General features: G+C 43.9%; 2 protein-coding genes across 2 annotated transcripts in view; one reads left to right on the forward strand and one right to left on the reverse strand.

Moving 5' to 3' along the window:
* The window catches only part of amacr (alpha-methylacyl-CoA racemase), a 39,485-nt gene that overhangs the window by 12,187 nt on the left and 9,546 nt on the right, over window positions 1-17,752 (reverse strand). The window lies entirely within an intron of this gene.
* Window positions 1,688-17,752, forward strand: part of LOC109527908 (lysosome membrane protein 2-like) — a 19,513-nt gene continuing 3,448 nt past the window's right edge. The window contains exons 1-11 of the mRNA XM_019890086.1: window positions 1,688-2,044; window positions 6,193-6,350; window positions 7,172-7,319; window positions 7,395-7,586; window positions 8,150-8,241; window positions 8,485-8,604; window positions 11,255-11,433; window positions 16,476-16,594; window positions 17,293-17,366; window positions 17,444-17,495; window positions 17,568-17,720. Coding sequence (XP_019745645.1) covers window positions 1,922-2,044; window positions 6,193-6,350; window positions 7,172-7,319; window positions 7,395-7,586; window positions 8,150-8,241; window positions 8,485-8,604; window positions 11,255-11,433; window positions 16,476-16,594; window positions 17,293-17,366; window positions 17,444-17,495; window positions 17,568-17,720 — 1,410 coding nt within the window. The 5' untranslated portion in view covers window positions 1,688-1,921. The remainder of the gene's footprint in view (window positions 2,045-6,192; window positions 6,351-7,171; window positions 7,320-7,394; window positions 7,587-8,149; window positions 8,242-8,484; window positions 8,605-11,254; window positions 11,434-16,475; window positions 16,595-17,292; window positions 17,367-17,443; window positions 17,496-17,567; window positions 17,721-17,752) is intronic.

A 17,752-nucleotide genomic window follows, 5' to 3' on the forward strand; every position in this document is an offset into this window, starting at 1 on the left:
CATGTGACGTAATCAAATACAAATAATCTGGGACTGTACTTAAATTGAAAAAAAACCTTTTCAGGATCTGCAATTTATGAGCATGACTGCTATGTGTGGATTGGTAATGAAATTATAAAGTCCATTTCAGCATTTGGCTTTATTTTTACTTGACTGTTAAAAAAATGGGGGGCGGGGCTAAAACAGTCATTTTAGTTGGAACAACTTGAAAATGGAAATGATTGCATTTTATGGCAACAACGTTCGTTTTAGCACAACAAAGCAACCGATTTTCTCAGTTGTTTTTACTTCGATCAATAATTGGGGGACAATGAAAGAGGGTAAGTAGTTTGGTTGTTGAATTGTCCCACTGAACATTTTATAGAAGTTTGCTGCCTTGAAATTTTGAGTTCACGCCACTTTTTTTTTCACAGGTACAAGCTGAAAGTTGCAGCAAATTAATTAAACGGGGTTGAATCGGGGCTTCTACTTTCAGCACAGTATCTGGACTTCTACTTAAGTGTAGTTTGTGTACTTTTTGCCAGCTGTGTGTGTGTGTGTAGATTTATTTTTAGACAGTCCAGGCTGGTACGATTTGCCAATGACTGGGAACAAAGCCCAGTGGGTCAGGTTTCAATGACACCATGTGGACCGGGTCACCTCCAGGCTGTATCCTTTCAACTTTAAACACATTTGGTAAGATCTCAACTTTCATAAAATCTGTGATTCATACCACTCACAAGATGAGTCATAAAGAGAGGAAAGAAATGAAATGGATTAGCAGCGCCTTAAATGAGATAAAGGTCATAAGTTTCACTTTTTTTTTTTTCACTTGCTCAGTACAAAGCAAGAAAGGCTCCAGAATTTGTGTGGTACCAGAAAAAAAAGGAGAAAAATCACAAACAGAGAAAAAAAAAAAAGGAAAAAAAATCTGTACGGAATTACGAAAATGCATGGTCAACTGTAGTTTTAAGTTGTAATATCGGCAATCGCCTCTAAATGGCACAAGTGTCTATGTTGCACTTCCACTGGGTCTTGTACTGCCCTATACTACACTGCAAGTAGCTGATTTTTTATTTTATTTTTTGCTGATTTGGAATGATATGCAGGACAAACACAGTAGGGCGATAATATCAGAATTTTGAGCGAGTCGATTTTTGTGAAAAACATACTTAATGTTGGTTTCTGGGTCAGCAGTTTGTGCCGCCCTCGAATGGTATTTTTTTACCAAGAGACCCCTTTGGATTAGGAAAAAAAAGCACATTATGTGGTTATTTCTGATTTATTTTTATTACCCTTTGTTGTTTGGGTTGGGATGAAAACTTGGCACAAGACCACGGCGGACAGCCGCCTCTCTCGCTCAAACATCTCACCAGAGCAAGCACTATTTAAAAAAAAAAAAAAGTTTTGGATCCCATTCTGTGCAGTAAATGTATCATTTCCAAACTTGTACTCTCAAGTGTATTGCAATGACAATGGGGTAGTCTCGTGTTGTGTGTAACGTTTCCTTGTTGTGGGGATCAACACAAGAGGCCCCTCTTATCCCTGTTTGGGTTGGGAGGAGGGCGCGGACTCGCAAGCTGGGGGGAAGGGGGGTGGACAAAGTGGGTTGGAAACTTCAAAACGCGCTCTCGACTCTCGCGCGTTCCCGCGTATCCAATGAGCGCTCGCTTCGCCAGACTCTGCCCGCCATACAAATAAGCGGGGCCTCACTTTTTGTGAACCCTCTTTTAAGGTCGCGTTCACGCTTCTTTGTGCCGTGGCGAGATCCTCCGCGGTGATTCAGTAAACTGCACGCGTAGCAAGTTAGGAAGAGTTGCAAAACGTCCAGAAACTTTTTCCGGGCTTCTTTTTCTGAAGGAAAAACTTTTTTGGCGGGGTGAAAAAAAAAAAAAAAAAACATCTTAAAGTTTTTCTTTTTTTGACATCTCCACCTGCGAGCATGACGAGGAGGTCGTGCGCGATCTACGCGGTGGGCGTCATTAGCGCCACCCTGCTCATCGTGGGCATCGGCCTGACCGCCTCGCAGGCTTTCCGCAAGCTGATGTACAACCGTCTCAAGAAGGTATGCAAAACAAGCGTCCACTTTTTTCCCCTCTCTCGTGTGCGTGTGTGTGTGTTTTGCATGTGTCGCTTTACCACGCTGCCCTGCATTTATTTCCGCTATGTTCAAAGCGGAAGACAGTTGACGGTTGACAATGGTGGTGATTGTGTGCCGGTGGGGCCCGCTTGCAGAGAGCAATCATCAGATCCATGCACTTCTTTAAAAAAAAAAAAATTATATATATATATATATACACACACACACTGTATATATAAAGCACTTCAAGACTCGTATAAAATGTTGCTTGGAGCCACATTGTAGAATTATGACTTCTGTTAAATTTTTGCACTGGATGGCGTTTGCTGTGCTTAAATATCCATCCATCCATCCATCCATTTTCTGATCTGCTTATCCTCACGAGTGTCGCGGGGGCGTGCTGGAGCCCACCCAACTGTCTTCGGGCACTAGGCGGGGTACACTCTGAACTGGCTGCCAGCCAATCACAGTGCACACATAGACAAACAATCATTCGCGCTCACAATCACACCTAGGGACAAATTAAGGAGTGCCCAATCAACCTCCCATGCATGTTTTTGGAATGTGGGAGGAAACCGGAGTACTCGGAGAAAACCCACGCAGGCACGGGAGAGAACCTGCAAATTAAAGGTTGAGGCCAAAGCGGGGAATAAAACCCTGCACCTCTGCACTGTGAGGCTGACGTGCTAACCACTGGGTCACCGTGCCGCTAAGTATCAAAAGTCATTTTCTGGTTTCAAATAACTTTGGTTTTTATGTTTTTGATCTGGGTAAAGCATTTGAGAACTGCTCTCATTTGGTGTAAACAGCAGAATGAAACAAAAAGCGAAATAGAAGCAAATACAAAAAAAAAAAAAAATACATGGCAAAGTGTGCATATTTACGTTTTTTCACTCACAGTAAATATCAAATTATTGCAAAAAATAGATTTAAAAAAAAATGCCATTTTTGCCAAGCGCGTCTGTTTATGGGCTTATTCATTACAGGTGTCTTCATTTTGACTCGGCATAATTCCAGTTCACGATATCTTGAATTAACTTCAGTTCAAGATGGTTTAGGTGTGGCTTCTTAGATATCTGCACGTGGAACTATGACTGGTCTAAACGACCTTGCAGAAATCTTAAACTGGGAGTTCCAGATATCTGTTGCAATTCTGTTGCAACAGATATCTGCAAAAAAAGTTTTGTGAGACTTTTGTGGTCGGGTTTTTTTTTTTTTTTTTGCATTTAAGGTCACATTTAAATGAGAACCAAAAGTACAAGTGACTTCTCAGAAAACGTTACCAAAAATACACACTCAGCAGTCATCACTTTGGAGTTGTTCTCTAGCCGTGAGCAAACGATGGAAATTTGAAACGCAAAGTGTGAGAGAGAGGAACAAAAAGAAATTCAAAGCGATGATTCGGACAGATTATTCGCAGTTCCTTTTGCTTTATGATGACGTCCGGAGGACAGAGAATTTGCGTGTCCAGGAATAATTTTTGCTTGGGGGGGTTTGAAAAAAAAAAAGTGCACGTCAAAGTCACGTTTTAATTTCCTCAGGAAGTAGGCTACTTTGTTCTGTGTCCTCGGAAGGGAGGTTTCGACCCCAAATGGTTCCTTTAATGTCCCATTAAATGGGCTCGTTGCTTGTCGGTTGATTGACACATGAAAGCAAACGTTCAGATCTCAATCTTTCTACTTGAAGGAAATTCCTTGGCAAAGCACCGATTCCAATCTCACCCCCCCCCCCCCCCCCATCAGGGGGTGAGATTGGTGGAAATAGTGCAGTGGGTTGCCACTTGGACATGAATTCGGGTTGCTAGGCTTTGAATATGAGGGGATGATTATCGAAATTGGTCAAGAATGTGGACCACTTTATATTGCTACTGGTACACAGATCTGGCTTAAATGCCAGGAAGGTTTTGGGTTCCAGAGGTGGACCGTGCATTTGGTACCCACGCTTAATCCGCTTTCACATCGGAAAACTATGAAACTGTCAGTCCCACACAAAAAGCCCCCCACGACAGTTACGCAAAACGAAGATAAGAGACTGCTGGGATTACATTCATACGTTTTCACGAGTGGGTTCTGACTTCAGAGCTGGTTGCCGTGATGGCTTTCACTGTTGACAAATTTGATGCACGGAGAGGAAGTAAAATCTGAAACGATCGACGGATTACTTGATTGAGGAAGCGAGCAGGTGGCGCTCTGTCAAAGATACACAAGTTCTTTTTGAAACTCGAGTAAAACACACACTACGTTTAACATACCAAACAACGAGCGGGCTTACTTGGTCGGATTTATTTCGGGGCTGGGGGCTCATCCCATTTGGTCTGTGTGTGAAGCCTCTCATTCCAAGAATGTTTCCTTGAGTCCGAAGCTTCTTTCGCCACAGCCGGCGTTGGGTAGAAACTCGTCGATCCTTGGTAGGTTATTGGACAATTTACAACTTCCAGACGTGATGCAAGTACGGATCAAGATCAGGTAGGTTGCCAAGTCAAAACTTTGGGGAGTTGAGACCAAGGATGCGGGCTGTTGGTAACAAGTCGAGACCTCGACTCTGAGGTGAGATCCAAACGGGGCAGGTTGAGAGCAAGACGTGAGGATTTAAGACCACGTCCAGACCAAAACATTGAGGAGTTGCGACCAAGGCAAGGCAGGTTGAGACCAAGTCAAGCCCAAGACAACGAGGGGCGAGAGTTTTTCCAGGATTTTCGAGTAAGCCGAAGCAGGTCAAGGCCAAGTCAAAACGAAGACCGACTTCACACCAAGTCGAACCCAAAACCGGTGTCGGTAGACTTAAAGGTTTGAGACTAGATTCAGAACTGTGATAGGCAGGTCGAGAATAACTGAAGATCTTTGAGGAGTTGTGGCAGATCCGGGGCCGATCAAAACCACATTTTTGTGCCATTTTATTTATTTATTATTTTTCGTGGTGTACCGTTGAGATTTTTCTCATGTCAAATGGGTGCCTTGGCTCATGAACGGTCGGGAAGCACTTCGTCTATGGAACCCTCTGCCGCAAAAACAATAGCCTCAACGTTAAACAGTCTTTACGTTCCGCTGTTTCTCAGAAGATTTTAAAGAATATCCTGCGGCTGTGCGTTATTCATGCCTGTGTTTTTCCTCCCGTCTCGACATCAAAGTAGTCGCGGTACGCCTATTTGCTTATTCACCTGCTACATGTGTTTTCCATCGGGGAGTGGCGTAGATGAGAGGGCTTCTCTGTTCCTGTTTTCCATGCGCTATTTCATGTCGCATGCTGGGAGGGCGGCCATGTCGAATAGTGCGATGAAAAATAACAACAACAAAAAAAAAAGCATGAAAGGACAGCGGCCCGAAAAGAGTACGCTCTTGCCCTCTTCAATCCAAGGTGACAGCTTTATTGTCCTTGACCGCTTTGTAAAATGTCCGTCTGCGGATGAGTAGAATGGAAGCCAGAAGGAGGAGGGCTCCCGGAACGCTGGGGACACTTTGGCACACTCTCCCTTTTTTGGGGGTTAATTTACATCCAGACACTACTTTGAACAAAAGTGACACAACTAGGCCAAACTGAGATTTCCACCTCATGTGCGGTTGAAAGACAAACTAAACCTCCACCACACCCCCTCTTCTCTTCCTTCTCGCCTTCCCCCAGTGTTTTCCCCAATTCCTCCAAAGAACCCCGCGGTGAATCGTCGGGGATCGTTGTCCGTCAGCGTAAAAGCGTTTTGCGGCGTTCGAAAACAACGGAGAGTTTTCGCTTCTGGAGCTCAGGCCTGAGGAATGCGGCCCAGATCATTAAGGTCGCAGTCCCGCGCAACCATTAGGACTTGGGCTTTACGAATCACATGATCTGTCAGTGACTCTCTCTCTCTCTCCCTGAGCGCCTGTCGTCAATGGCAACCGTCTGACAATGGAACTATGGCGGGGTCTCCCCTAATACCATTCATGTGCATGGCCAATGCTCTTGTCAGACAGAGGCACCCCTCCGTGGTCCCCCTTTAAGATGTTTTTGTTCTCCGGGCTGTTTTTGTTCGGAATACGCCATCCAGACTAAAAACGTGCGGCCACTTTTTCTGAACTTGAAATGTTAATCACTTGAAATTCAGATCGCCGGCACAGTCTGGAGTTACTGCCGAGTTTGTCAGCTAACTGAAGGTGTCTTAACAGGAGATTGTTTTGGTGGAGGGTAGCCGCGTGTTTGAGTCATGGAAGAGGCCCCCACCTCCCGTCTACATGGAGTACTTCTTCTTCAACGTCACCAACTTGGATGAGTTCCTTGCCGGGGCCAAGCCAGTCGTCAACCAGGTCGGACCCTACACATACAGGTGGGGTCCAGGACTTTAAAATGTGAATAACTGATGTGAGATCTGAAGTGTGCTACTTGGAAGTCCACCCCCAAAAATGTGATTGTGTTACTTGGTGTAGCGACGAGGACCAACCTAGAAATGGACATTTTGACTTTAGGAGTCGAGACCAAGGCACGTGAAGGACAAGTCTTTCAGAAGTTGAAGCCAAGTCCTGACCAAGACAGTGGCATACAAGACAGAGCCAAGACACAAAACCTTGAGGAGCTCGGGACAAGTCAAGGACTTTGATGAGTCCTGACCAAGTCCAGAACAAGACTCAATCTTTGAGCAGTTGAGCACTGGTCAGGACTAAGGCCATAGCATGTGAGACAGTCAAGACCAAAGGCTTTGAGGAGTTGACGCCAAGTCAAGATAGAGACTTTGAGTCTTTGATTTGAGTCAATGACCAGTGACTAAGACTTTGAAGAGTTTAAACCAAAGTCCAGACGAGCTCAAGTCAGGATCAAGATTTTGATGATTGAGAAAGTGCAGACCAATATTTAGAGGACTTGAGACCAAGTCAAGGCCAAGTTTTTTTTTCCCCAGGTATTTTTTGATGGACAAGAAGCAGGTCGAGAGAAAATCAAGATCGAGACTTTGAGAATTTGAGACCAAAACCCGCCCCGAGACCGAGGTCGCTAGCGACCAAGTCGAACCGTAGACTTTCAGGAGACCGCGACATTGCACCAATTCACACGTTTTCTGAATAACAAGCAGTCACTCTGTCGGTTTTTGGATTTTAATGCTTGCCAATTGTTTAAATATCAAATAATTTTTGTGTTGTTTTGTGTCATGCAAAGGGAGTACAGGTACAAGGACAACGTGACCATGGTGAACGATGGCAAAATGGTGTCGGCGTACAACACTAAAAGCTTCGTCTTTCTGAGAGACAAGTCTGTTGGCGACCCTTCGTTGGATAACATCGTCACTGTTAATATACCCGCTTGGGTAAGGAAAGATCGACGACGACAAGTCATTGGCCACCGTGTCCTCTCGGCTCAAGTCCGCCTCCTTCCCTTGTAGGCGGCGATGAACAAGGCCAAAGGGAGCTTCTTTAAATCCTCGATCCTGTCCGTCTGGATGAACACGCTCAAAAGCGGCCTGTTCACCACTCGCACCGTGGACGAATTGCTGTGGGGCTATGAGGACCCCCTGCTGGTCCGAATCGCTCAAATGAGTTCAGGAGTGGACACGATTTTTGGTTTTATGTACGGGGTAGGTCAAGATTTGCTTGATATAAAAAGAGACGAAATGTATTTTTTATTATTATTTTATTTTATTTATTTATTTTTGTTGAAAAGGAAGACGACTGGATGGAGTTTTTAAATCTGGGAGGGCTTTGTTTTTGGATTCATTTGTTGTTAAGAGTTTTTTAAAAAATGTATGGTAAGAGGATCTTAAAAAAAAAAAAAGAAAAACTCGCATATGAAATTGCAATATTGTGCAGGGGAAAAAAAATAAATTGAAATCACAATTAGCTTCCTTCTCGAAATCGATCAGCACTACTCCAGACCCACCCACAAAAGGCAATAATCCATTCCTGTGTAAACAAAGATCTGAAAAGTACATGCACGCAGCTCTCCTTTCCCACGTACAAGGGCATCACACTAAGTATACAGTTAAAAACTGTTATTTTGAACCAACCCAAAAATATTTTCAGATGGAAAACAGGATACATCCACTTGAGGGATGTGGGGGGGGGGGTGTCTTAAGTGGGTGTGGATGGCCAATATTTGAGGAAATCTAGAACATGAAGATTTGTCCTCCCCGCTCCCCAGAAAAATGGAACCAACGATGGGGAATTCGTCTTTCACACCGGGGAGCAGAATTACTTGGATTACGGCCGAGTGGAAACATGGAAAGGTCAAAGGTAACGCATTCCTCCCTTACTTTTCTTTGGCCAGAAGCTTTCTTGCGTCAACTTCTTTCTGCTCAAAATAGATGCCGATTCTGTCTGGGGTTTTTTTTTTTTGGTGGATGTTTGGTCTCAGCTGTTAACGCTTGTTCTCCTTTACGACCCGTATCATCAAACACTTCTCTCCGATTTTCTGTCATCGACATAACACGATGGCAACTGGTATGAAAACGGACGTCTCTCGGAAATGTTTTGCAGGCAGCTGACCTTCTGGAACTCCAATCACAGCAACAGCATCGACGGGTCCGACGGAAGTGCCTTTCATCCCCTACTGAAAAAGGACGAACGCATTTATATTTTCACCCCGGACCTTTGCAGGTATTTTCATCTCCCTCGTTGTCTGTGTTTAATTGTGAGACTTTCGTTTTTACTTCTAGCGGCGCCATTATTTGTCTCCTCACAATAGTGGCTGCAGTTGCGCTACGCATCCACTAGACTAAAGGGAATACAATACAGCTTTATTTATATCGAGCTTTCACAACCGCTGCAGCTATAAAAAAATCGCTTGACAGAACATTTACAATACAGTGTCCAAGAAATCAGAATATTGATCCATATAGAAGGCGCATCGGATTATGAAGCATTTATAGTGCGGAAAATGCGGTCAAAGCAACTAATCTGACCCAGCGCCCAAACCAAGTTCGTGCAAGTGTTTTTATTTTTTTTTCGTTCACTACTATGTATCCTTTATATTTAGATAGGGTTTTGTTATTAAAAAAAAGCACAAAAAATGAGATTAAGTGAGTTTTAAATTAAAAGGAAAAGACAAATGGGTGAATTGGCAACCTGTGAATATGTGGGGGGACGGGGTGAGGGTCTCATATTGACTATATGACATTTTTCATAAAATGTCAACAACATTGAGGAGTTAACCCGGAGTCGCGACAAGCTTGACCGCTGAAGTTGTGCCATTCCGTTCGCTGTATGAGAGCCATCCCATAATTTAACCTTCACCTCCAAACCTTTTTTGTCGCATGTGGAAAGAATCTGTGGGCGTTTTACCTTTGGCCCAGTCTAGGCGCGTGTCGTTGACCACCCTCCCTTGTCCCAAATGTTTTCAAAACACTTTCACCCACTTACTCAACTCATTGTGGCTTCACGCAGGCGAGGTGTGTTACGGGAACTAAAGGGGATCGCTGCCGCCTCCGTTTCCTGTCTTTTTGACTATTGCATGAGAGGAAATGTCCCCTTTGGTCCGGCGCGGACATATTTCACACGAGCAAAAGTTTGGCTACTGATCGTGCTTTTAAAACATGTATTTAAATTGACATCTGGAATTTTTTTTTTTTTTTTCCTCGGAGGGAGTGGGGAAAGGCGTATGAATAAATAAACGACAATTCCCATTTGTAACCTTTTGGCCTACGTATTGAAAGCTGAGCCACAAAAGCCTCAAGATGTTGATGAAGTGCAGACAGGTGCGATTTGTTCAATAGCTGGCTTGTCTTTTGGTTGCCCTGGACATAAATCACTCTCCCCACTGCGGCCGTTTCTTCCAGATACAGCAGAACCTCCCCCCCCCCCCCCCCCCCCCCCCCCGGTCAAACGTTAACCCGACTGAACGATAGGAAATGGGCCCGCGATATAAAGTCATCAATTCAAATCCATTTCTCTATAGAGTAAATTGAAAATACAGAGGTTTTTGTGACAACACATCAAAATATAATAATCCGCAATTAGACTGTAAAAATCAACTGGATTTATCATTACTGTCGTTTTTATGTGTTGGATTAGTATTTATAGTTTAAAATGAGATTTTTACAAATATTTACAATAATTATGACCTTACTACTGCCCTAGTGTCGGTGAGCGTAAGCCTACGGCGCCGTCAAATTCAGGTTAGAGTTAGCCCTAGCTTACAGCTAGCTTACAACCGCGAGTAACTGGCCACTCCCCCTCCCCCTACACCCCAAATATTTATAATTTCCAATAGTAATAATGTAAACCATACATATACCAACGAAATATGATGCAAAACATTTACAATTCTTTTTAGTTCAATTTATATTTTCCCTGAAAAAAAGGCTTTCCAATGTATATATATATTTTTTTGAAATGCACCAGTAAATACACGCACATGCAGCGAAGACTCTCTAACTTTGACCAACAACCCAGGCTAAACTTCCCAGACATACAAACATCAACATATATTCCTTCAAGTTCAACTATTAGCCTGCGCTTTGCTTTTGGCGCCATCTTGTGGAATCTTGAAGTGTAAATAGAAAATATGCAAATAGGCGAGTTTTGGAGCAAAATAGTGGAGCATAGGGGAATTCGTCAAGAGGAAATCTGCTGTGCTCACTGCTCCTTATAATGTATTTACAAAAGGATCGTTTTCCAAATTCTCTTCTAGCAACTATGCCTGGAGCCTTTTTTTTTTTTTCCACCCCTCGTGGTGTCTCTCGCAAAGGTCAAGGGAAAGGCCGTTAGAGTATTGTTGCACACTGGCAAACACTGTATGGACTCGTTTGTTCCAACTGAGAAGCACTGGGAACTGTTCAACATACTGCGACTCTCTCAGAAGTCACCATAATAACACCCTCAATGCGTCCACCGGACTTCATCGATGGTGCTGAAGGTTGGATTTGATCTACGGGGGGGGGCTTTCTATCTTTTCATCATTTCAAATTCTCGCTTTGACAGCTGCATAAGTGGACCTGCCAAGCAGTCATTCAGGGGGCTAATAAGCAGACTTTCAACTTTCGCCAGGGTGAATGTTAAAAAGCCATAAACTACCGCAGTGGTTAATGAAGCTATAGAGGAAGTAATAAAATCCTTTGATGCTGTTCAAAGAAAGGATTGGCGTATTAAGAAGGAGGGGAGTGAGGGGTGGGGCGAGCAGCAACTACAGATTCCCTGAAATGTGATCGCGAAAACACCTGCCCCCAATGGTATCAAAGTGAAATGCGGACATCCTGCCAAATTTACAGGTCAACAGAAACCTCACTCCGTTAATTTATTGGCTGCACAGGACCATCTACATGGACTTTGAGAAGGACGTAGAGGTGAGAGGGATCCCGGCATACCGCTTCACGCCACCACGTTCCGTCCTGGCCAGCAAAGAAGAGAACCCGGACAACGAGGGTTTCTGCGTCACCCCACAGCAGTGCCTGGGAACAGGCCTCCTCAAAGTCAGTCCTTGTCGGAAAGGTAAACGACCGTAGCTCCGTTTATGATCGTTTCATGCTCGGTTGCATAAACAGAAGACGGAAATCACGCCGCGCGTCCTCGTAGAAGTACAATAAAAGCTTGGGTCATTCGGGATTTATCAAAAGATAAGGCAACCTGGAGAATCAGATGTCACATTGCAATTGGAGTGACTCTTACTGTAATTAAAGTGAATTATAACAAATTATAATTGCGGTGAATTGTACCATATAACATTGGCGAGAATTGTATTTTCCGTATTTTCCGCACGATAAGGCGCACCTTCGACGAATGGCCTGTTTTAAAACCATTTTCATATATGGGGCGCACTGCATTATAAGGCGCAAAAAATAGAAGCTACAATAGTGGCTGCGGTTGCGTTATGCATCCGCTAGATGGAGATACGCTAAAGGGGATACAATACAATACAGCTTTATTTATGGGGAGCTTTTTCAACCGTCTAAGGTCAGGTGTCATTTGAGTCTACCAGTAAGAATGTGTGTGTGTGTGTGTGTGTGTGTGTGTGTGTGTGTGTGTGTGTGTGTGTGTGTGCGCGCGCACTGCAGTGACCTTGGCGGTTGTCCGAGGGCTGTTGCCAAACACCCGAGCAGGAAAATGCTCACCCCTGCCCCACTTCACGCGCTCTACTGGATTTATCATTACTGTCGTTTTTATGTGTTGGATTAGTATTTATAGTTTAAAATGAGATTTTTACAAATATTTACAATAATTATGACCTTACTACTGCCCTAGTGTCGGTGAGCATAAGCCTACGGCGCCGTCAAATTCAGGTTAGAGTTAGCCCTAGCTTATAGCTAGCTTACAACCGCGAGTAACTGGCCACTCCCCCTCCACCCCAAATATTTATAATTTCCTATAGTAATAATTTAAACCATACATACACCCACAGAATATGATGCAAAACATTTACAATTCTTTTTAATTCAATTTATATTTTCCCTAAAAAAATAAAAAATAAAATAAAAAGGCTTTCCAATGTATATTTTTTAAATGCGCCAGTAAATACATACACATGCAGCGAAGACTCTCCAACTTTGACCAACAACCCAGGCTAAACTTCCCAGGCATACAAACATCGACATATATTCCTTCAAGTTCAACTATTAGCCTGCGCTTTTGACGCCATCTTGTGGAATCTTGGAGTGTAAATAGAAAATATGCAAATAGGTGAGTTTTGGAGCAAATAGTGGCACATAGGTGAATTCGTCAAGAGGAAATCTGCTGTGCTCACTGCTCCTTATCATGTATTTACAAAAGGATCGTTTTCCAAATTCTCTTCTAGCAACTATGCCTGGAGCCTTTTTTTTTTTTTCCACCCCTCGTGGTGTCTCTCGCAAAGGTCAAGGGAAAGGCCGTTAGAGTATTGTTGCACACTGGCAAACACTGTATGGACTCGTTTGTTCCGACTGAGAAGCATCAGGATTCCCTGGGAACTGTTCAACATACTGCGACTCTCTCACAAGTCACCATAATAACACCCTCAATGCGTCCACCGGACTTCATCGATGGTGCTGAAGGTTGGATTTGATCTACGGGGGTGGGGGGGGGGCCTTTCTATCTTTTCATCATTTCAAATTCTCGCTTTGACAGCTGCATAAGTGGACCTGCCAAGCAGTCATTCAGGCGGCTAATAAGCAGACTTTCAACTTTCGCCAGGGTGAATGTTAAAAAGCCATAAACTACCGCAGTGGTTAATGAAGCTATAGAGGAAGTAATAAAATCCTTTGATGCTGTTCAAAGAAAGGATTGGCGTATTAAGAAGGAGGGGAGTGAGGGGTGGGGCGAGCAGCAACTACAGATTCCCTGAAATGTGATCGCGAAAACACCTGCCCCCAATGGTATCAAAGTGAAATGCGGACATCCTGCCAAATTTACAGGTCAACAGAAACCTCACTCCGTTAATTTATTGGCTGCACAGGACCATCTACATGGACTTTGAGAAGGACGTAGAGGTGAGAGGGATCCCGGCATACCGCTTCACGCCACCACGTTCCGTCCTGGCCAGCAAAGAAGAGAACCCGGACAACGAGGGTTTCTGCGTCACCCCACAGCAGTGCCTGGGAACAGGCCTCCTCAAAGTCAGTCCTTGTCGGAAAGGTAAACGACCGTAGCTCCGTTTATGATCGTTTCATGCTCGGTTGCATAAACAGAAGACGGAAATCACGCCGCGCGTCCTCGTAGAAGTACAATAAAAGCTTGGGTCATTCGGGATTTATCAAAAGATAAGGCAACCTGGAGAATCAGATGTCACATTGCAATTGGAGTGACTCTTACTGTAATTAAAGTGAATTATAACAAATTATAATTGCGGTGAATTGTACCATATAACATTGGCGAGAATTGTATTTTCCGTATTTTCCGCACGATAAGGCGCACCTTCGACGAATGGCCTGTTTTAAAACCATTTTCATATATGGGGCGCACTGCATTATAAGGCGCAAAAAATAGAAGCTACAATAGTGGCTGCGGTTGCGTTATGCATCCGCTAGATGGAGATACGCTAAAGGGGATACAATACAATACAGCTTTATTTATGGGGAGCTTTTTCAACCGTCTAAGGTCAGGTGTCATTTGAGTCTACCAGTAAGAATGTGTGTGTGTGTGTGTGTGTGTGTGTGTGTGTGTGTGTGTGTGTGTGTGTGTGTGTGTGTGTGCGCGCACTGACTCCAGTGAGAGCTTCTCCTCTTCTTCATTGAGGTGAGGGAGTCTGTGCAGTCCTAAAGTCATCCTCAGCGCATCAACATGCTCCTTCAGAGGTTTGTACTCATCATGCAGGCGGCGAGTTGTTTCTAGCAGCTTGTTCAGGTCATTTTCAGACTGCTTGATTGTGCTTTCCATCTTTGGAAAAACAAAAATACACCAAAAATCCTGAACTGTACAAATGCAATGCTGTATATTTGGAAATGTTCATACCGCAATACACACATGCTTCTAAATTGTTGTTTTCACAAAGCAATATCTGCAAAATGGAGTTATTTCCCTTTTTGTTTCTCCAGGTGCTCCAGTCGTGGCGTCTTTTCCTCATTTCTACCTCGGAGATTCCAAATATCTATTAGCCTGCGCTTTTGACGCCATCTTGTGGAATCTTGGAGTGTAAATAGAAAATATGCAAATAGGTGAGTTTTGGAGCAAATAGTGGCACATAGGTGAATTCGTCAAGAGGAAATCTGCTGTGCTCACTGCTCCTTATCATGTATTTACAAAAGGATCGTTTTCCAAATTCTCTTCTAGCAACTATGCCTGGAGCCTTTTTTTTTTTTGTTCCACCCCTCGTGGTGTCTCTCGCAAAGGTCAAGGGAAAGGCCGTTAGAGTATTGTTGCACACTGGCAAACACTGTATGGACTCGTTTGTTCCGACTGAGAAGCATCAGGATTCCCTGGGAACTGTTCAACATACTGCGACTCTCTCACAAGTCACCATAATAACACCCTCAATGCGTCCACCGGACTTCATCGATGGTGCTGAAGGTTGGATTTGATCTACGGGGGGGGGCTTTCTATCTTTTCATCATTTCAAATTCTCGCTTTGACAGCTGCATAAGTGGACCTGCCAAGCAGTCATTCAGGGGGCTAATAAGCAGACTTTCAACTTTCGCCAGGGTGAATGTTAAAAAGCCATAAACTACCGCAGTGGTTAATGAAGCTATAGAGGAAGTAATAAAATCCTTTGATGCTGTTCAAAGAAAGGATTGGCGTATTAAGAAGGAGGGGAGTGAGGGGTGGGGCGAGCAGCAACTACAGATTCCCTGAAATGTGATCGCGAAAACACCTGCCCCCAATGGTATCAAAGTGAAATGCGGACATCCTGCCAAATTTACAGGTCAACAGAAACCTCACTCCGTTAATTTATTGGCTGCACAGGACCATCTACATGGACTTTGAGAAGGACGTAGAGGTGAGAGGGATCCCGGCATACCGCTTCACGCCACCACGTTCCGTCCTGGCCAGCAAAGAAGAGAACCCGGACAACGAGGGTTTCTGCGTCACCCCACAGCAGTGCCTGGGAACAGGCCTCCTCAAAGTCAGTCCTTGTCGGAAAGGTAAACGACCGTAGCTCCGTTTATGATCGTTTCATGCTCGGTTGCATAAACAGAAGACGGAAATCACGCCGCGCGTCCTCGTAGAAGTACAATAAAAGCTTGGGTCATTCGGGATTTATCAAAAGATAAGGCAACCTGGAGAATCAGATGTCACATTGCAATTGGAGTGACTCTTACTGTAATTAAAGTGAATTATAACAAATTATAATTGCGGTGAATTGTACCATATAACATTGGCGAGAATTGTATTTTCCGTATTTTCCGCACGATAAGGCGCACCTTCGACGAATGGCCTGTTTTAAAACCATTTTCATATATGGGGCGCACTGCATTATAAGGCGCAAAAAATAGAAGCTACAATAGTGGCTGCGGTTGCGTTATGCATCCGCTAGATGGAGATACGCTAAAGGGGATACAATACAGCAGGAAAATGCTCACCCCTGCCCCACTTCACGAGCTCTTAGCCCCGCCGCCGGCAGCTTATGTGCAACGCCATTTTTCGTGTGATGGCGCACGTTTCAAAATTTAGCAGTGGAGACCAGACAAGATAACATCACTCCTTACATGCTTGAAACGGGCCGGGTGGACTCTGTCATCGGATCGCAATGTCTCTTGTTGACAATAAGTGGAAGGAACTGAGTGGGAGTAGCGAGATTACAAGTGTGGATATCACTAATTAGTTCGACATCAGCATCAATGTGCACTTCTCAACCTATTGTTTCTTTTGAGACTTCCAAGTAGCTCGCTGTCCCGAGACACAAGTCCGACAGAATCTTAACACCGGTAGAGTCTTCTTGTATAACAGATTTTTCTTTTAAACGTATGAATTTCTTTGTGTGTTATGAATGCATCGACACTATATGTGTTTTGAGTTCAAACAACAGGTGCCATTGATGGCGAGCTATAAAGTATGTGCACAGAGTACAAAATACAAAAACTGATAATATCTGCAAAATGGAGTTATTTCCCTTTTTGTTTCTCCAGGTGCTCCAGTCGTGGCGTCTTTTCCTCATTTCTACCTCGGAGATTCCAAATATGTGGCAGCTATCGAAGGAATGTCGCCTGAGAGAATTCATCACCAAACCTACCTCGACCTAAACCCGGTAGGACAAGACTAAAAACAGTCTGGCGCCCCCTGACGTAGGATCGCCCTAACTGGCACCAGTTTATTAAGTTACAAGCAATCACTTGGACGAATTTTAGTTTTGTTACAAGATGGGGAAAACGCAAACAAAATTGAGCAAGTAAGATACTGTAACGGCCTCAGGAGAGCCGTGTTCGTCGATGCACTTTCAGGCGTTTATTAACAATGGGACTATTAGTCTATTCAGTTCGTTTTAATTGTGTTTTTTTTTTTTTAGAGCGGGATGTTTGAAAATTTTTTTCAGAAATGCTTTACTTAAATTTAGTATTAGTTTTCTTGATATATGGCGAATATGTAAAGTGGGGGGAAAAAATGTCACTAAATATCGTTTAAACTCATTTCCCAAACGATAGTTCGACCTTGTTTATTCTCTATGGCCGTGCAACTATTCATATTCACGGTCTTAAGCTATCTTTTGATTGCGAGTCGTCAGACATCTTTTCCGTTTTATTTATTTATTTTTTTAAATAAACTGTTTTCGTTGGACGATACATTTCTAGCGGAGACGAGGTGGAATTACACTCCTCTCCCATCTAGTGGCTCACAGGCGACAGTGCATGCTTGAGTACCGTCATGTTTTTGTTCAGCCGTTTCATTACTTTCACGCCGCAACAGGATAACTGGGGGATGGCAAACTGGACTCTTTTCCTTTTACAGACCACCGGCATAATTGTACGTGCCAATAAGAGGGCGCAGATCAACATCCTAATCAATAGGATATCCACATTCGCGTAAGTGTTGTGTGTGTGCCGCTTTTATTTATTTTTTGAATGTGTAGAATCACAAAATTCTTTATGCTCCCATTCAGGAAAACTAAAGGTCTAAACGAAACCATCTTCCCCGTCATGTTCCTGAATGAGGTGAGAAACCTGTCAAGTCTTCTAGTACGGATGTACAGATGAATTGACGCATGTTTGGGTTTGTCTCAACAGAGCGTGGTTATCGACGAGGCGTCGGCGGCAAGAGTTCACAAGCTGCTGATGATTGTCAAGGTGGTTTCCAACTTCCCGCTTATCTTTGTGGCTCTGGGCGGCATCATGTTCCTGGTCCTGATCCTCCTGCTGATACGCGAGCGAAAGCAGAAGGTGAGGAGCCGCAGCGACGTTACTTTCTGTTC

This window comes from Hippocampus comes, unplaced genomic scaffold (genome assembly GCF_001891065.2).
Source record: "Hippocampus comes isolate QL1 unplaced genomic scaffold, H_comes_QL1_v1.1 scaffold185, whole genome shotgun sequence".
NCBI lineage: Eukaryota > Metazoa > Chordata > Actinopteri > Syngnathiformes > Syngnathidae > Hippocampus > Hippocampus comes.